Source organism: Helianthus annuus, chromosome 5 (assembly GCF_002127325.2).
Source record: "Helianthus annuus cultivar XRQ/B chromosome 5, HanXRQr2.0-SUNRISE, whole genome shotgun sequence".
Classification (NCBI taxonomy): domain Eukaryota; kingdom Viridiplantae; phylum Streptophyta; class Magnoliopsida; order Asterales; family Asteraceae; genus Helianthus; species Helianthus annuus.
The window spans coordinates 156,832,127-156,852,840 of NC_035437.2; the positions used below are offsets into that span (position 1 = coordinate 156,832,127).

General features: G+C 35.0%; 2 protein-coding genes across 2 annotated transcripts; both read right to left on the reverse strand.

Annotated features, from left to right (window-relative positions):
* Nucleotides 1-2,453: 2,453 nt before the first annotated feature.
* On the reverse strand, nt 2,454-5,789 carry LOC110939359 (protein TAPETUM DETERMINANT 1). The gene is made up of 4 exons (XM_022181025.1): nt 5,635-5,789; nt 4,836-5,131; nt 4,476-4,625; nt 2,454-3,011 (listed from the first exon to the last, which is right to left on the reverse strand). The coding sequence occupies exons 2-4, from the start codon at nt 4,915-4,917 to the stop codon at nt 2,674-2,676; spliced, it is 570 nt and encodes a 189-aa protein (XP_022036717.1). The 5' UTR covers nt 4,918-5,131; nt 5,635-5,789; the 3' UTR covers nt 2,454-2,673.
* Nucleotides 5,790-10,677: 4,888 nt separating this feature from the next.
* On the reverse strand, nt 10,678-18,827 carry LOC110941764 (protein MICRORCHIDIA 4). The gene is made up of 20 exons (XM_022183427.2): nt 18,523-18,827; nt 17,583-17,657; nt 17,460-17,494; nt 17,296-17,374; nt 16,959-17,051; nt 16,738-16,822; nt 16,090-16,165; nt 15,880-16,008; nt 15,706-15,804; nt 15,525-15,626; nt 14,144-14,305; nt 13,969-14,064; nt 13,839-13,890; nt 13,628-13,739; nt 12,773-12,846; nt 12,407-12,702; nt 11,618-11,715; nt 11,428-11,515; nt 11,214-11,336; nt 10,678-10,921 (listed from the first exon to the last, which is right to left on the reverse strand). Exons 1-20 carry the CDS (start codon nt 18,761-18,763, stop codon nt 10,829-10,831), a joined length of 2,208 nt encoding a protein of 735 aa, XP_022039119.1. The 5' UTR covers nt 18,764-18,827; the 3' UTR covers nt 10,678-10,828.
* Nucleotides 18,828-20,714: the final 1,887 nt, after the last annotated feature.

The window sequence follows — 20,714 nt, forward strand, 5'->3', positions numbered from 1 at the left end:
TTTACATTTCTATATATCTTCAACTAGAAGATTTTAGATTGTTATTATTAATTTTTTTTGAAAAGAGACGATTTTATAAAAGAAACAAAGGGATACAAAACCTTAGCAAGATGCTAAGGCATAAAGTACATGTACAGCAAGGCAGAAAGAAAAGAAAACAAACAGTAGGAATTTACAAACACTTCATTTGAAACAACTGAAGTCTCCCAATCTTTCAATTCTAAGTCCTTTCTTCCAGCCCTTACACTAACCCATAGAAATGAGAGTGCTTTAATTGTTGGAAATTTAATAATTAATATTATATTATGAGTTAATATAATTAATTTTTAATATTTAAGCCAAGATGAACGAGAGATCTTGTGCATTAAGTTTGTGTGTTGGAACCATAAACATGTGAGAAATTGAGTTTGTCCCACATAGGTGGAGAGATAAATCTTTTGTGGATTTATAATTAGAACTTTCTACAGGAATGTATTCTTGTGTGACAACTCACACCCAGTGGTAGCTAGGAGGGTGCGAAGCACCCGACACGCGCCCGTGCTCGGGCCCGTGACCGGGACGGGGGCGCTTTGATGGCGCACTTCGCACGCTCGCATCGCCGCGAGCCGCTTGGAGCCGCCTTTAGTATTTTTTTTATATGTGTTTTGGCCGGGTGTTGTCAACTAGAGACTGTTCAAACTCTACCAGTCAAATGTTTGAGTTACAGAATTTATTATGCCATTGAATTCTAAATTTATTTTATAGGTTTCAGAATTCATTGTGCTATTGAATTCTATAACTGATTTTATTGAAGGGTGCATTCAATATTCAGTTATCTTATTCGAATTCTAATCAGTATAAATACAAAGCTTTGTGCTTTGTTTTAGACACACTAAAATTCGTATGGTTCATACCACACACACAGCTTCAAACGATTTCCCTAATCTTGAATCTCTACGCACTCTTGTTTCAGGTATTTTTTCAGGTGCTAGGCTAATCCCGGCAGTACAATCTGCTTAGGCTGTTGTACCCTGGGAAACAGACGGGTTCACATGGGTGGCCCGAAATCTGTTTTAAGGGAAGCGTGATCTTCACGTGCCTCAGTCACCGTTGTTTTCTTGTAACCTGTTCTTAGTTTAATTTACATTTCTTGTATTGTAATTTCTTTCAGTTTACATCTGTTCCTCTTTATGTATTGCAATCAGTTTGTTTATTAATAAAATTGTTATTTTATTTATTTTGTGAACGGTTGTCCTACAAATATCGCCAACTGCCCTTGAAACCTGTGTTGTCTTGCAATTGAAAATACCGTTGTTTCTAATCCGCCATATTGTCCAACATGTCGCCGCAATAATCAAGTAAACCGCCTTCTTTTTATCTTGTGATGAACTGTGTGATTCAACGTGTTCCATTAGACCCACCAGGCTGAATAGATATCTCTCTGAAGAGGAATTTTAACCCACATCGAGATCGCCGTCCAAATCAGTTGAGCATATTGATAAGAAATTAATAAATGATCAACCGATTCGTTGCTTATATTACATAACACACACGTAGCCGTAGGGATATGTATGTTCCTAATCGCTAATGCATCTCTTGTCGGAATTCGATCCAACACCGCCCGCCATAAAAAAACAATTTATTTTCTTCGGAATCCAGCTAATCCATTTGAGTACCTGTGTTACTGGGATCATAGTAATGCCATCCAGTTCTGATCTCAGGTTACTAACAGTGAATTCTTCTCGTCCATCATCCTGTCTCCAAAGCCACCTGTCCGATTTCTCATTTAATACAACATGTTCTAACAGTTTTTTACATTCCTCCCATAATCTCGCTGTATTCGGTGAAGTAGCCACTGCCTCGCCACCCCATATCCAAGAGACTTGACCGTTTATAAGGCTGTAACTATGCCGAACTAGACTGGTTTTCTCAGATTGTAAGGTAAAGAGATTAGGAAACTGATCCATTAATGAAAAGTCTCCTGCCCATTTGTCTAACCAAAAAAAGCTCTTATTCCCACAGCCTAACTGCACCTCCAACCTTTTTTCTACATCCGCCAGCTTGAGGTTTGATCCCTTTCCTATTTGTACAATGTTTTTCCACACTCCTGTTACCGAATTCTTCATGGGAATGGTAGGGTATGTGCGTCTCCTACCATGTATTGCCGATATAACTTTCGTCCAAAGATGTGTTGTTTCGTTTCAAAATTTTGTCCAAAGATTGTTATTATTAATGGTTTCGCCAAAGATAGCTCAGACTTTTTTTCTTTTAAAAAAGCGCTTAACTTTAGAATTCTCATTAAGCATTAGAAAGTGGTGAAAAAAATAACCGTAAAAGATGATAATGGTGTGAAAATTAGATGAATGCTTTTAAGATAGATTGATTGTCTGAAAAAAGTTTGGGAGTATTGATTAAGTAGATGGTGAGTGAGTGAATGCGGCAAGTGTGTGACAGATTGTTTAAAACTACACATATATAGTAATATGATTTATATATCTCGCTACCAAAATTTCAGATCTAATCATCTCATGTACAAGTGTCTCCCCTAGCTACAAACTGAACTACATTTAAACTCTTTCCTCTTTGCTTTCACTTTCAAGGTAACTCTCGTCTCATTTTGGACCCTTAACTTAAACATCTCATAATGCCACTTGTGTAACTGGACTTGGTACGTGTTAGAAACCGATTGGTCGGTCAACATATAACGGAGGAAACAGCGAGTTGATAAGGGAACGTGTTGGCATATTGAAATGAGATGGTGTGGCCATTAACTAGCGGTTTGCCGTTATTAACAAGGCAGTCGTCATAGTGTAGGCGTCGAAAGACGCGTGGGTTGATGAGCCTGGCGGAGCTAAACCAACCGCAGCTGAGGTGGATGCCGGAGATGTCGCAGCCGGTGGTGCAAACGTTCATGATCTCGACGGTGTAAGTGGGAATGCCACTTGGAAGGGGGTCTGTGGGACCCTGGTTGATGACAATGTCGGACATAGAACATTTGTCTCCCCATATTCGGTCTGGTTCCAGTACTTTTGCTGCACAAACAAAATAAGATGCCTTTATTGCAATATCCTTACACGAAAAAGGCAAAATTGGTGAAAAGTCAACAATTTTGGTTTCCAGTGAGAACAAAAATTTACGTTTACTGTTTTTGTCCGGAGGTACTTTGTGTTAATCACCTTTTTATTATCACTTTTTTTTTTTATTTCCAAATAACAATATTAAAAAAAAAAAGTAACTTGGAATAAATGATATGCTTTATGTATATATGTATTTTGTATCCCTGTTTGTTTCTTTAATTAGTTCTCTTGTGATTTACTAATTAGGTTTCAAAAATAAACTATAAGTTTTAACTAAATCCATAACCAATTGTAGAACCTTTTTTTCTTTACATTTTTAAAAAAGAAAAATATAACTGAAAAGGTAAAATTTCTCTAGTCCTGAATAAAGGCATCAAATATTCTTATAAATTGACCACCTACGTCACTAAATAGTGTCAAAAGTTTATATTCAATAGTGCTAAGTTAGTAAGTTTGACTGTTAAGTAGTTTTCAATTGTCAAAAGTTCTATCAAATAAGGCATAAGATTTATATAATATGAAAGCATCTAAATCAATCAGAAAATGATTATTAAGCAAGATAACAGTATATTTAACATTTAACATTTCTTATAAACGAGGCATAGATGCTTGGCTAGCTGACATGCGCAGGCTACTAACGCTACCTTTCAACAAAATATGCATATTTTCGATTGAAATACAAATCCCAAAAGCTATTTAATTTAATGAAATTAATACTCACAGGCTACATATAATCTTTTTACTCTATAATTTAGTCCTCGAGGAACTGATTTACATTAAGTGTTATTAGTTACATAAAAATCATCAACCAAAAATTATCATGTTAAAAATATAAATTTTGGAAAATCACAAAAAACTGGCAATATTAAATCTTTCTAAAAACACAAATTTTCAATGCATATATATATATACAATGCTCTTCAAAATAATTATATTTTTAACAAAGTTTATTAAATGAAAACGGTGTAAAATGTTGGTTAAAACGGTGATTTGCATGGGGGTTGGTGGTTATCAAATGGGGACCAGATGAGGGCAAAAAACCAGCATGTAAAAAATCGACCAGTAGAACAAAACATACGTGCACCACCACCACCATCAATACGGCAAAAACCGTACCACAACACCAATATATCCGAGCAAAGAGGCTCTGTGCCATTTCACCAGAGCTCACAGTGCAGCACTGCAGGAGGCTTGCAGCGTTTAAGCAAAGAAAAATCACCGGAGAATACCGACACACCGCCGGTGCTCACCACAGATACCAAATTTTACCTCACACACACTTGTACCATTATTATTATTATTATTATTATTTAATACGTTACTATACTTACAGTAGTATTATTTTGTATTAATTTATGATGACGAAATAGATTTAATGAACAATTAATGAATCTAGAGGTAGGATTTTGTTGAGATTACCGTGATGATGATGATGATGATGATGATGATGATGATTATGATGATGAAGAAGCTTGCGATGCAGCTTGCTGTTGTAGGTTGTACTCTTTGCAACAACAATTGTACTCAGAGGCTCCATCAAAATGCTACCGGATCGTAACGTTAACGTGCCTGACAATAAATACGTCGGTAGATGAAGAAATAAAACGTAAATCATTGTTATCCATTCAATTAATCAGACAAAATTATGACGATATTATTACGGAACGGTATCCATAATCATCGTGTCTGAACAATGAACATGATAACATCAAAGTTGAATTTAATAACGGATAGATGAAAACATTTAATAACACGATTTAATAAAATAGATTAACACACCTGTAACAACGAAGGCAACCACCACTAGCACCGTTAACGATAACGACTTCTTCCGCAAACCGTTAACGGACGTCAAACTCATCGGAACATGTAACGGTTATCAGATCTATATCATTTATATCAAATCGGAGGTAAACTCCGATGATGAATAGTGAATACAAGCATGCGACGAACAGTTTGTACGAAGAAATCGTGAAGATCAGTTGCAGATCGGTGAATCGAGAATGGATCTTTGACTTTATGGATTATTATTACATGAAGAGATTGAAATGGCGACTGAATGACTGATATATGTACTGCAACAACACGAGATAGATATATAATAATATTAATTAGTACACACACAGTATAAGAGTAAACATCGAATCAATCAAATTGTAAGAAAAAGCAAAACAACAAAATTCTACCGCCGAATCATGAACAAGTTTTGACTACTGAGTTTCCGCTTCGGTAAATCGCTTTATTCAATGGACAAACACGTACATCTTATTGAAAAAGTGTTGAAAAAGTTCAGATCGACAAATTTTTATATGAAAACAGATTGAAATTGATAGCCTCGATTACAAAACCAATACAGAACAAAAACGGAAAGTGTTTTCACTGTTTCTGATCTAATTTCACGATATTTTGCCAAAAATTAGTTGTAATGAGCTCAAACAGTATTAAATTAAGCAGTTACTGTGCAAATATGCATTCAATCCAATGGAACCTCAGATTGTTGAGACAAAAAAGGCAGAGAAGATCAAACTTTATATGAATAAAATAGATGCGAAAATGAAAGTTAAAATACGAATGGAACCTTTGAATCTGCAGCTGAGAGAATGATGGCACGATCGAGGAAGAGAGAGAGGATGATCAGCTCCGAGAAGTGTGCATGTAAGCGGAAATCTGTATGTATATGAATGTAGAGAGAGAAACTTTTTGTAGAGAGAGAAGAATTAGGGTTTGGGGAAAACTGTCATCTAGTGGACGTGGGTTTTATACTCTGTGAATATAAAATGCGAGTTGTGTGTGAGGAGGGTTAACCATGGTTAAGTTGCACGTGGGAGAAGTAACTGTGGTTAATAGGAGGTTATTCAATTTGGTTAATTTGAAATTAGTGATTTGATGGTGTGATGTCTAACCATTTAACCAATAATAAATGTTATATATATATATATTTTTTTATTTTGTTGATATGTTTGGTGCTTAAATAAAACATTTTAACTTCTCAAATTTGTTAAAATTAAATTGGAAAGAATATAACAACTAGCATGTTAAAATTGAAATAAAAGAACAGAAGGATATTTATAAGGCTATAATCCTTTTGGCCTATTTGTTATCATTCACCAACATGTTTGACACGGTTGGATATATGTGTTACAACACTTGTATTTGTGTTATATAAGGCTCCACGGTATGGTCCCGGCCCCCCACCCCGTCTCGGTCCGGCGCCGGCGTCGACCCATCCCCTCCCCCCCCCCCCCCCCCCCCCCGTCCCCACAAAATGTTTGACACGGTTGGATATATGTCTTCAACGTCAAGATATGGACGTCTAGGACGATCCAAATGGTGGGCCCGGCTTTGTTTGTTTGTTTGTGAATGAGATTTGTACATTAGGCATTAATACTTGTACATAATTTTGTGGGGTAGAATCATCTAGGACCATCCTCCATACTCTCTAGTTTTGTGGGATGGACCATCTTGGGAGGACTATGATGTGGCGCCTACGTGGCGGATCATCCTCTCTTGAAGGACCATCACTATACCCTCTAGCCTAAGCATGATTTTACTTGTTATGTTTGTCTATTCATTTACTTGTGTGAAGATTAAACTGGTCTAGGTGTGTTTCGGTTAAAGTTGACATATACACAAATCAACATACAAGTCGTCGTGTTCGGATTTATCAACTCAAAACTATTAACTATAATTGGCTTAGACCATGTGTAGTGGAGCGTTTTCTTTAAAAAAATTTCAAAAAAAACGCCCAAAAACGCCTCCCCCACCATTACATGGGGCGTTACTTTGTAAAATTTTTGAAAAAAAATTTCTCCCGGCGTTTTCTTTAAAACGCTCAAAGCAAACAAGTTGGTTGAGTGTAGAACTTTGACTGACCAATGGGAAGAGAGATTAGTGGATGACTATTCAGCTTTTTGAATAAGTTTGTTTTTTTAATCCTTTTTAATAATTGGAAGGGGCATTATTAGGCATTATGCCCACTACACCACTTTTGCTATAATGCCCCATGCTGACTGGGATGACACGTGTCGGATAATGCCCCATAGTGGGGGCATTATAATTCTTCACCACTACACATAGTCTTAGGAACACGGTTATCACCCCTCATGGAAAACCTAAACAATAGGTAAGTTTAATTGAAATAAAAAGTTACTAAAAATGTAACAATCCGAATGTATCTTTTAATATCGTATTTATGTAACTCATATATGCGAACTATCATCTATATATACTTAAAAATTTAGTTATATCAACTTTTTTACAACCTTCATTATTAGCCTCTTAAATACATTTGTATTAAAAGTGAACCATGAATTGCAATAAAGTATGATGGCTTAAAAGAAATTGAAGGTCTCATAATTCTTCAAACGATCACCAATCGTTGTATGCTTTCAATGCCCATAAAAAACACTACAACAAGTAACCGATATAATAATCATACTTCTCAGTTAAAGGTAATAATTTTGCGAACACATGATGATCCCAAAGTAGTCACCACCTTCCTTCAAATTTTCACCAGACATCCCGGTAATCCAAGCCTTTGTTTCTGGTCCAACGTCTTAGTTGTCGTATAAAAAAACTAAACTCCATGCTTCCCGTACGTAACTGATCGGTGTCTCCACCCGCTAACCTCACGAACCGGTTTGAAGCCACGAGGAACACCGCGACGCCCTGCTCTACTCTTCGTCATTCATTTGCTGACGCTATTTGAATTCCGCATGTAAGTTATTTTAGTTTTCTATTTGTTGCTAGATACATTTATTTAACTCCCACATAATTTGGAAACCATAAGAAATCATGGAACCCACAAGAAACAAAGTGATGTTCTAATAAGCACACGAAGAAGATGAAGTTTTGATAACTCTTCTAAAATGTGTTTTGTTCTCTTAGTGGTGTTGCTCTATTTTTCCAAACTCATAATATGTGCTTATCAAATCACCATAATTTTTAAATCCTTTTTTTTCTTCCTCTTTCTTAGTATTACTGTCATAATCCAAATACCCTTTAGTAGTATATATATATATATAGGGTAGGGCTAGATAGAAAACCCTATCTATATAAAAAACCCTAGAAAACCCAACCTCCCGACATTATTTTTTTTTGAAAAAAAATAACACATGTAATATACATGTTTTTAAGAGTTTTGGGCCAAAAAAATCAAAAAAGCGCCGAAGGGATAATTTAAAAAAAAAAATTTCAGCAACTTTCAGCATTTTTGTCTAACACATGTTAGGAACTGAATTTTGTTTATTTTTTTAAAAAAAATCCCTTCGGCGCTTTTTTGTTTTTTTTTTGGCCCAAAACACTCTAAAACATGTATATTACATGTGTATCTTTTTTTCAAAAAAAAAAAAATGTCGGGAGGTTGTGTAAAATTGGGGGGGAGATTTGGGTTTCCAGAGTTTTCTAAGAATTTGAGGGTTTTCTGTCTAGCATTACCCTATATATATAAATGAGATGGATTTTGGTCATGTGGCATGTCATTTTGGAGCTTTTTGATGATATGTGGCAACCTATGGTTGAGGTGTTTTGTGAGTTTGGGAGGGAATCCATTCTGATTTCTCAATACACACACTAATTCACAATGGACACGGGATCCGGAAAGCGTTGGGTCGGACTTTTGGGTTTGGATCAATCATGATGGATCCTTTATATATGTCTTTTTTTTCTAATTCTTCTTTCATACTCTTCAACATTCTCCACAACCCTAAAACCAAATCCTAGATCCACTCAACCTTTCTGGACGTCACAGCGATTTCTCTTCTCTCTAATCAGATCTTCTACCGCTATTGAAGGTATGTGTTTTTACCCTTCAATCTATTTTTCTTAGCGTAGGTTTTAATTTTATTCTTTTTATTTCTCTTTCTGATGTTATTTTGTTTCTTCACATATAATCTACCTCACATCTTTGTTGTTGTTCCATAACGGATTCATGTTAGCAAGAAGTATTTTGATGATAAGCACCGAATTGAAAGAATTCTACCTGCGCGTCTTTTTTCTAGGGCTTGAAGGACTATATTCATTTGATGGTGTCTGAACGTGGAATGCTTTTGGTCGGACAACTGAGGTTTGTTTTTTTTTTTTTTTTGTCTATTAGAAAGTTTTGATTTACTTTTTTTGTGTTTAGATTTAGAGAGAATCTGGATCTTTGAATTTCATAAGAACCAAACATAACCCGTAAATTCTATAATGCATCAACATCACGAACTATTTGCAGATGGATGAGAGGCTTCTTGACACCGGTTCACAAAATGGCTTAGCTAAGATTTGGAATATTTGATGGTAAATTTTTTTCTGATTTTAAATGATTTTAGAGTCATAATATGTTAACATGGTTGTTTGTTTGTTTAGCCAGGCATGATGAGTTTTTTCTCTAATAAAATAAACGGGACCCATATATTGTATTAGCTGGTCCAAGATCAAAATATCGACAACGATGCCTCAAGTATCTCGGCCGTACGTCACTTTTCATCCACTAATTTTTGTTCCTTTTTTAAACATGAAAAACATATGATTGTCGGTTTTTCTTCTAATAGATGGAGTGGAATGAATATAAGGTTATGATAAAGGATGGGAAACATTTATATGAACAACCCGGGGAGTATGTCAGTACGACTTAATCGTCATGCATGGTGAGCCGGCGATGAAGTGGGGTCAGTTTTGACGGCCCGCGTGCAATGTTTGGTTGCATTTACGGTTGGTCACCATCTTCTACGCCTCTTTTATCGTTTTTTAGACCCTTAATAATAATAATAATACTATAGAAAATCTTAATAACAGTAATATTATAAATAATAATAGTAATAATATTAATAGTAATACTAATACTAATAATAATAATGATAACGACGATGATAATATTAGAAATAATTTTGATATTGTTCATATCCTATAGTCTTTGCTATACGCGGTAAGGTTGGGAAAAGGGGCAATTCCAACTGCTGCAGCTGTGAATTGGGTACTCAAGGATTGGATCGGGTATTTAAGCAAAATCTTTTTGTCAAAATTTGGCCGGCATTATGCTGCTAATCCGAATGGATGGAGATTATTTGCTGATTTTTTGGAAAATGCTGCTTTTGGTATGGAAATCTTGACTCATAATCTAGATTAAAATTAACGCTAAAAAGACATTTTGATTTGGCTAGATAGGTGTTGATTTATTTCAACTCATAATCTGTACTCTTGCAGTAATATTCATATTCTAACGTAACAAAAAGTAATCAAGACACTAACTACTTTTCATCACACATGAAAAGGTTAGTCTTGCATGTATGATATAAAAGTGTTTATTTGTATTTGGATTTTAAATGATAAGAGCGTCACCACCAAAAAACATGCTCCAAAGGCGTTGTCACGCCACGAATGTCTGGATGCCCTCCCTTTCCCCTCCACCACTTACTGAACCCATTAGAGAGCGTTCTTCCCCATGAATGCATCTCTCCTCCACATCAACGACATCTCCTCCCTCTCCTTTACAAAAGCGCAAAACACGCCCCAAAATTGGATTGTCGGTGATGCTTTAATGAAATAAAAACGCTTTGTCAGAAATTCACATGATCCAAGGATACCACCACGCAAAAAACGCCCCATGGTTGGTCACAAAATAAAAGTTCCTTACGTCGAATAATAATGAAAATAATAATAGTTCATACCAGGAGAGAAAAAATGTTACATTTCTAATAAACCCTTGAGCAGCAGACTTTTAGCTCATAAAACTAAAAATAAGGAAATGGTTTATATATATATACAACACTATACTAACAACCAACTACCTTTCAACTGATCGCGCTCCATTCGTTGCTTTTCATCTTCTCCAACTCTAACTGTTTCACCCGCTCGACTAAATCTTGTTTTTTTGCAGTCTCATCCTGCAAAAAGGAAAACATTTCAAGAACTAATTAATGGAGCAACATACATGTCACGTTAGGTATCGGGTCAAAATAATACCATGCAAGTAATTTTTGGTTTAAGTTGGGTTCGCCTAACCTAAAACATTTTTTGTCCAAAAGTATTTAAATTTTTTATAAACTTGTGTATGATAGACCCCATTTGACCCGTTTTCTATTTAGCTAATCTTTTGAAACATAAACTAGATCAACCTGTTTATAAACAAATGAGTCGAAATTGACACCTCTAACCAAAAGTAAGTAAAGAACGAACCTTCAACTTGTTCGTTAAAGACGCCTGCTCAACCTCACGTCTCTCTCGTTCCTCTGCAAATTCGTCGATCATACTTAATTGCACCTTGTAGAGATTCTCAAAATTTTCCTTTACTTCCTCAACCTAATTACAAATGACAATTATAATAAGTTTGAGGTACATAGATGACTCCTGATAATCGCGTTTTCAAGAGGTCAACTGCTATACGAGATACCTGAGCTTCAAGATCCACGCGTTGATTTCTTTGTCTTTCTAAATTATGAAGAAGATCACCTACAACGTCTTCATCATTCTTTTCCAACCTAATGAAGACGAACAAAAACAACATTATAAAATGAATTATATAGTATATACACGCAAAAAAGTTTAAGTTATATGAATATAACGGGAAAAGAATGACATACATCTCTTTCAATTTGCGGTTCTCTTCCATCAACTGATGTAAATCAGGTGTACCAGAGTTTATAGGAGTACTTTCGTTTTCACCAACGACCGGAAACGGCTAATCATAAGAAATTGCGTCAAAATCATACATAGGGTTAAAATGGTAATTTCTCGTCCTTCACATTGTCCATTCAGAGTAGGGGTGCTAAATGGGTCGTGTTCGCAGGTTGGCGGGTCCAACCAGACCAAACCCGAAAATTTTACACGAACCCGAACATGACCCAATCCCGAAAATCGCGCCAGTCTCATGAACCCGAACACGACCCGAATAACCCGAAGTGTTTAACTGTGTTTTTTTTCGCATATTAATATTTTCAAAATAAGATTTACAAAAAAAAAATGTATATAAAATAATTACATTTTAATTATTAAAATCTTATATCTTTTAATATAATTGTTGTAGAAAATACCCTATCTATTTAACTTATGACATAAAAACACATTTTGAAAAAAATAAAATATAATACAAATGGGGTAAACGGGTCAACCTGCCAACCCGCTAGGTTCGACACGAACCGGCCCGTATAGCTAAAGGGGTTTGCGGGTTCAACCTGAACTGACCTGAACCCATTTAGACTAAACCCAAACTCGCAAAATTCGTGTTAGGTTCGTGTCGTGTTTTCGAGTAGTGTCAGAAATTCACAATCCTAATTCAGAGCATTTATCAAACAGTCATTTTTCATTCAGGACTAAATCATATTTTTTATCAAACATGTCGTGTACCCTCTAGAATAAAATGACAAACATACCCTCCACTGAGTGCCAATGACGATTTGCGCGGTCTTTCCATTAGGAGAACAATCATGCACGGCTTCCGCATTTGCAGCGTGTGCCGAACGAGAAGTATCTTTCGGAGTACATTCCTTAGCTGATTTTTCAATATGATAACTGCCATTTGTATGTCTCAAGTTTGGGGTGGTTTGCAAGTCATCATCAGCAACATTCTCAGTCAAAGGCGTTGACTTAAGTTTCTGATATTTATTCGAAGAATCGTTTGGCGGTGTCGATGCACCTTTCTTCTTTTTAGAAGAGGTTTCACGGGACCCTGACCAAAAAAATTATAAAAAAATAATTAAACAGATAATCCGTTGAAACAAATTCAAAACAACATGTACCTCCATCTTCCACGCTGTTCTTATTGACCGGTTGTGGATATCCAGAATATCCAATTTTATGGCAGTGAGCACGCCTGAATCAAGAAGTGATTATGTTTTTTAGTTGCGAAGGTGGCAAAATGGATATGTTTTTGTAGCGGTACATCTTACGCTTGTCAATAGATAGATCGCGACTCGACCCATTGACAGGCGTAGTATGGTTGACCCAAAACACTTAAATTTGTATATATAATCAATGGTCTCAAAAGTACTCACGATATAATTATTTCAATGAAAACTTAACTTTTTGAGTCGAGTTACATGTCATTTTCGTCCATATGGTTCATCCAATTATGTCGGTCCAGACCGAATTTCAAATTTGTACCATTTTCGTCCTTGACCTTCTTGATACATGTCAGTTCCGTCCAAAAAAACTAACGTGTGTTAAAACCTTCTGTTTAATGAAGGGTAAAAGCGTCATTTTCCTTTTTTCCTTAAAAGGGGTGGGATTTTAATAAGGTTTAAAAAAAGAGAAAATAAAAGAAGATTGGAAAATAACGTTTTACCCTTTATTAAACAACAGGTTTTAACAGACGTTAGTTTTTTGGACGGAACTGGCATGTTTCAAGAATGTCAGGGACGGAAATGGTACAAATTTGAAATTTGGCCTGGACTGGCATAATTGGACGAACCACAGGGACGAAAATGGCGGTAAACTCTTTCAAATATAACAGGGGTTATGTATTAAAAGGGATAATGTATGACGAGGCCACCCCAGTTGTATTCAGCTTTCCTCACCCGGTGTAGGTAAAACATAACCCGAACGACCCATTCACAGGTAAACGGGTCAAAAATGGCGAGCATTACAGAGCATACCAGTAGTTCTTCTGCATCTGAATAAGACGTGCTTCGAGTCTCGAAAGGACAATGGTGCGTTCAAACCCCTGTTTGTCATGAGCTGGTTCTACAAAGTTAGCCTCCAAAACACCTAATCAACATCAAGAAGACAAAAAAACATATTTCACAATCATTCTTTAGTAACATGTATTCGCATAACGCATCCGACTCTTTAAAGAAGAAACATGACCTATTACTCCACGACCGTCACTTCCCGCAACCTTCCAAAGTCTCCAAAATGGCTGTAAAAATAAGAAGTGTTGTAACCCTAATTTTAAATAAAATGTCTCAACGATCACCATGTAAAAAAGAATTCAAACCTTAATGAGTCGGTTTTTATGATAAACATTGTATCCTTGAACGTCGATATGAGCTCTCGCATCTTTGACGAACCCCATAGTAACAACTGCAACTATCTGTTAATTAAAACACGAAAACGATAATGAAACAGTTATAAAACAATCCATAAGCAACAAACTCATTAAAAGGCATCACATTTGAATCCTGAGAAACTTTATCAGCACCGGGCTGAGGACGATATGTAATCTCGTTCACGATCATCATGTCGTTAACTATATTATGATGTTGAATATCTTTTCCACGAAGAATCATCCGGAATCCAGGAGGAATTCTTAGATAAAGAATCGATGCATAACTCTGTAAAACAACATACAAATATACATAATATGACAAATACATAACTATTTGTTTTAAAGAATGCATAATAAAACCATAATCAAGATACATGATTTTTTAAGAAGAGTACTATACAAAATATGAATTTTTGTGTTCTTTTATTTGTTATTAATAGGTTAATTGAAGAACTAGTTTCCTATATATAAAACAAATAATATGTTTTTGCAAGAAAATGGTGTGAATGTTTAATTGCTTTACTCAAAGTGATTATATTTTAAGAGTTAAGTTCACGTAAAAATAAAATAAACGTACGAAACATACGAATTGAAAGAAAAGTCAAAAAAGTGGCAGTGTCATTTTGGTAATTATCAGCAACTTCAAAATTACTCTAGTAGAGTAATTTTGAGCTTTGTAGAGTAATTTTGTAAATGTTCATGTAGAGTAATTTTGGTCATGTAGGGTAATTATCAAAATTGTAGGGTAATTATCAAAATTACACTAACCCACCCCCCAAAAACCTAAACCACCCCCCCCCCCAAAAAAAAAAAAAAAAAAAAAAAAAAACGTAAACCATTGTAAATGTTCATGTAGAGTAATTTTGGTCGTGTAGGGTAATTATCAAAATTACACTAACCCCCCACCCCCACACCTCCAAAAACCTAAAAAAAACCTAAACCCCCCACCCAACTAAAAGCTAAAAACTAAACCATAAAGCTAAACCCCATAACTAAATGCTAACAAAATTACTCTACAAAGACATTTTCCAAAATTACTCTACAGAAGTCAAAATTACTCTACTAGAGTAATTTGATAATTACCCTACATTTCCCAAAATTACTCTACAGATGCTCAAAATTACTCTACAAGACACTTTTTGCCTTTTCCCCAGTAATTTAGAAGTTGCTGATAATTACCAAAATGACACCGCCACTTTTTGCTTTTTCCCTCAATGCGTACGTTTCGTACGTTAATATTATTTTTATTTGATCCTTTACCTATATTTTAATGATACAGTTTTTAAAATGATATTTAATACACTAGCTATTTATAAAATTCAAGAAAAAGGGAATTTAACTCCGTACAATTACCCATTCCGAGTCTTTTGACCATACCGTTTTGACCCGTTACACCCGCCCGACACCCAACAGGCCCATTTTACCACCTCTAATGATAATAACCAAAGAGAATCCACATGAATTAAGTTCATTAGATATAATTGTTAGCAACTTGAAAGGCTTACTCTCAATGAATGTTTATAGGTCAGATAATGTCTACAGTTTGGGTATATATTGGCCATACGTATATTCTTCTCATCTCGATTAACACCTCGAATTTGAATATCCTACAAGAAATGTAAATTAACCTCACTTAATATTAACCATGTAATATCAATAAATATATAAAGGCATATTAAAACAAACTTCTTCGTCAGCTTCGAAATCAAGTTCCAGCTGTCCTTGATCATCATCCCACAGATTGTAAATGATTATGCGAGTGCCCTGATCCTTTATATGATCAAACTACAAGACGTAAAAGTTTAACGAAATTAATAGCATATCAGCTTCAATAGAAAATATTAAAATAAATTACTTTACTTGTTTCAGGAGGCTTGCTTCAGTTGAAAACGGAGACCATTGAAACACTGCGTCGGCATTCGTATTCCAGTCAGCATGCGATGAGCGTATGATTTTCTTCCATTCTCGACCGTCTTTTTGGTAATCAAGCTTTTCAATGGCAGTATTATTAGGATTTAGCAGTATAGAAAATTAACTAGATTGGGAATATCGAGTAGTTAACGTAAGTACCATGGGAACTACTATATCTTCCTTTCCGGTGCTTCGTAGAAACGTGTAGGACAAGAGTCCAATGCTCTGTGTAGAACTGTAAGACAAAAAAAATACTATTATTTTTGTCCTTTATCTTTCCTTCAACTAAATTTATCTTTCCGTCAAGTCAAGGGTATTTCCGTCTTTTGTGTTAACTTAAAGGGCAATTCGGTCTTTTTCCTTTTATGTAAAAAGACCGAATACCCCCTGAAAAAGACAGAATTGCCCTTTAAGTTAACATAAAAGACGGAAATACCCCTGACCTTTTACAAAGAAAAATGGATGGAGTTAACGAGCCGGATGAAAATGGCAAGATTTCAAAGCTTTTGGATCCAGATGCGGAAAAACAAACATTTGGACCAAAGTTGCAAATTTGACCAAACCTTAGGGATGAAAATGGCATTTTACTCTTTAAGAAAGGTTGTTTAGAAGGTTATATGCATATGGAATGGAGTGTAACTTTCAACTAATCCTTTTGAGATAAAACACATCCCAAATCAACGCATTCACAAGTGAATGGGTCAAAAGCGCCACCTCTAAGAAAACATATCTATTGTGCCTGTGACGATGAATCGGTGATTAAGAGTATAAAGAAATGTTCTGTTAAGATATAAAGAAATTACCAACCGTTTTCCATCTTTTGCAGAGCAGCGAGAGAATACAATAACATCAGCCCCAAGCCTCATGGTACTCGTCTTGAAACCATTTCCATCTGTCGAAAATATGAAAATTGGAAATAAGTACCATAAATGAGAACGATAAGTCGATAATGTATACTTATTTTGATCTCTTCCACGATAAGTCGATAATGTGGTGCGTTTAATCAAATATATGAGAGTTTCACTTACATTGTCCAATGGTGTCCGCAACCTTGCTTTTTAACGAATATCCAAGAGACATGCATTGCCTCATCTTATCTGGGTCCATCCCGCCACCATTATCTATTATAAACAGTGGCAAGAATAGTTAGCAACAAAGACGATACACTTTCTAACTTTCTATGATCTTATTTAATACATTAAATATTTATGTCATTCCAGAAAATGGACATAAAACTATTAACGAGTTGACCCTGACCCGTTTGGACTCGTTACCCAACCTGCCCATTTTGCCACCCCATTGACGTAAAGCAAGAAGGTCCGGTCCTATCACTATAGCTTATCGACTTATCGTTAAACCACATACCCTCTATTAACAACATTTTATTTCCATCTTTCTTGTTTCTTAGCATATCGATGTTGACATATGTAGCTCCATTGCAGACCTGAATACGCAAACACCAACCTAATGTAATTTAAGTATAACAACAAGAATAATAACGCTAATGAGGTAAGAAGATTGGGAAGTACCTCATCCAATGAATTGTCCAAAAGTTCTGCAAAAGCTATATGAGCAAACGTACACACAAATCGATCAGTGTACAAACTATGCAGGCTAAAAATAATTACTAAATTGGGTTAAGTAATTTTTACCACCAAGAACCCATTTATGGCTAGTTGCATTAGAGTGTAGAAACCTTGGATGAACCCTTACATGATCCATGCCACCTGTCATATCAAAGAAGTTTGCATTCGTAGTTCAGTTAATATTTATATTTACAGATTTTACGTGTTGAAAACTAAAATGCGTAAAATAAAATGCGGAGAATTTTGGGATTAACATAATACATCCAGAGTTTAAAGCACTAAATTCACGAAAGTAGCCATTTTTTCTGAACCAGTTATACCTCTACAGTCATGTCACAACAATTTCACGCTTATAAGCATGACTACATGAGATAGGACACATATACTATATTGTGTCATGTATCAAATTACTTTAAGTCATTATCGACGTTAAAAAGTCTGACAAGCGAATTTTAGTCACGCATTTCAAGGTTAAATGAGTGGCTTGTTTCCGACACGACTATATAGGTATAACACATCCAACAAAACAATCATTTTCATAATTATCTCTTCTTTTTCCCATTCATACCTTTATCTTGTCACTTTCACTACATAAACCAAAAATGGTATAAAGAGCACATTCACATCCAATCCATCATTTTTTACCCAATATTATATTAAAAATCAATATATTTTCTCTCTCATTTTCATTTAAATAATACTTTTTAATACTTTTATCATTACATTTTCTCTCTTTTCCACCCACAACCAGTTCCAAAATATATTAAAAAATTATAAAGGGTGAACAACGTCCCTCAAATTTACAAATAAACAGTAATATTTTTCATAAAATAACCCAACCCGCCCCCCCCCCCCCCCCTCCCCATTATTTGAGAGATTGGATGTGAATGCTCTAAACTTCTATTTTAAGCATAAACCATATGATCATCCACAATTCTATTTGAAAATCTATCAAACACAACTAACCAATAATATAATATGAAATTCATACCACATTGTAACTCACCAGATAATGTATCCCAATTACCATCATACCCTTGTTCAAAATCACCAGCCTTCCAAAAATTCTTACACTTCTGAGCCACATACTTGGGCGGCAAAGGATCAAGAAACCCACCAGGCAAAACGACGTCGTCTCCACCTTTCTTCATATTCTCGTCGTCGGAACTGTCGAGATCGATCAACGGAGCCTCTGAATTGTTGGTGGGTTTACCGGATTCACTGTTGTTGGTACACAAATGTTTCATGATTTGGAGAATTTGAGTGGGTCAACCTGCGAGTATGTCGAGAAAGTGACAACAAACTTTTGTTTTGATTATAAATATTCAAGAAATGTATATATACGAAAAGAAAATGACAATGGGACAAGTGTAATATAGCACGTGCGACAAGAGTGGAAAGGGGTCACGTGACACTAAGATTACCCCTTCCTAAGACGAAAAACCTAAACATGCGATCATATGTGATAAAATGTATGACAGATCTCATGCTAAGGCATACGATGATATGTGATAAAGATCTCATGTTAAGGTTTGAGACGGAAAACCTTAACATACGATGATCTGTGATAAAATGTGTCACAAATCTTATATTAAGGTCTGATACAGAAAACTTTAACATACGATGATGTGTGATAAATGTATGACAGATCTCGTGTTAAGGTCTGATTGTAAGTAACAAGAAACTAACAAGCGATTGATTGTATAAATTGGAAGACTTGCCGCAGATGACAGAATTTTAATGGCTCTTCTAATGGTATAAGCAAAAAAGCAACCGGTCTTAAGAAGGTGCTAGCCCGCAATATAGATTTGTCGAAATCTGAGCTTTTGGTTAAAACCGAGTGCCTTTTTTCTTGATCTTGAAACTTATGAATTTGGGTTAGGTTTAAGTTGAAAATTTTAAACTTCTTAATGTTTGTTGTGTCGAAATCGAAATTTCATAGGGGTATATATATGATATTGTCATGTAAATCCCAAGAGAATCACTGATTTTGTTAGGCAATTATATTCTCTATCCCTGTAGAGATTTTAGGAATCATAATCTCATACAAATAGAGATTATAATATATGTATGTAAAGTGAGGATCAAACACAAATGTCATTTTGTGTAAAAAGTAAAGGCAATATGATGAAAGGTATTTTCGTATTTTGGTTGTGATATGTTTTTATGAAATCAATCGGTTATTCTTTTATTGTTTTTTAACGGTAAACTTCATATATAAGGTTACCACACTCTCTAAATCGGAGAGTTTTGTATTGTCCCACTTTGGTCAGGTTATGTTATCTTAATCGGGCCCACGCTGGCTTCAAAGTTTTGGCTTCTTTGGGCGTTCCCACGGGAAACCATACCACCGGCTGCCACTTGACAGTTGTTGTGCCACCACAAAAGCAGAACTCTCTGGCGACGAAAACCCAGTTGGGCTCGGGAATCGAATGACAACCTCACACAAGACCTAGTCCAAATCCTTCATTACCTATATCCACCCCAATATGACACAAACGAGAATTGAACTTGAGTCTTCATTGGAAAAACCAAGCCTCCTACCCATAAGCCACATAAATACATAACATTAGAATATATTTGCATATCTATATAAATGTATCAATACTTGTGATTTATATGTGTGGCCGAAGGATGTAGTTTTATAATGCATATGACTAGACGTTGTTTCTGTTTTTTTCTACCTATTTGTGTTTAACAATCTCTGTTTTAGTGAAATAATTAGTGCTTGAAATTGTATGTCTCTTAGTTTAAGAATTAAGTAAAGTATTCATCATATTAAAGAACATTTAATTATAGATGTAATCGGTTTTACTATAATTATTGTTATGGAAATTATGTAATACATAATCAAATTTTATTTTCTATATTTACTAACACTGTTTGTAAATCTATATATATATCAATCTATAACAAATATTAAATAGTATTTTTAAATAATTCTTAACGTTTCCATTTTTAAAAAAAATCATAAAAAAACACATTCCGTTTTTTTTCTAACTTTAAATATACTCTTTTAATTTTGTCAATAAATGTCTTTATATTTTAAAACGTTACTAAAACTATAAGACATAATCTAACTTTGGAAACTTAAAATCATATAAAAAATAGTAACGAAAACACAATTTTTAGTTGATTTAAAAAACACAATTTAATTATAGATGTAATCGGTTTACTATAATTATTGTTATGGAAATT

Excerpts from the sequence above, each read along its gene's own strand:
- LOC110939359 (XM_022181025.1), bottom strand. The coding sequence starts at position 4,917 with ATGAGTTTGACGTCCGTTAACGGTTTGCGGAAGAAGTCGTTATCGTTA. Across the intron at positions 4,626-4,835 it reads GGTTGCCTTCGTTGTTACAG|GCACGTTAACGTTACGATCC; the intron begins GTGTGTTAATCT and ends ATTTATTGTCAG. Across the intron at positions 3,012-4,475 it reads TCATCATCATCATCATCACG|CAAAAGTACTGGAACCAGAC; the intron begins GTAATCTCAACA and ends TTGTTTGTGCAG.
- LOC110941764 (XM_022183427.2), bottom strand. The coding sequence starts at position 18,763 with ATGAAACATTTGTGTACCAACAACAGTGAATCCGGTAAACCCACCAAC. Across the intron at positions 12,703-12,772 it reads GAACAGCGTGGAAGATGGAG|GGTCCCGTGAAACCTCTTCT; the intron begins GTACATGTTGTT and ends TTTTTTGGTCAG. Across the intron at positions 11,516-11,617 it reads AACCGCAAATTGAAAGAGAT|GTTGGAAAAGAATGATGAAG; the intron begins GTATGTCATTCT and ends CGTCTTCATTAG.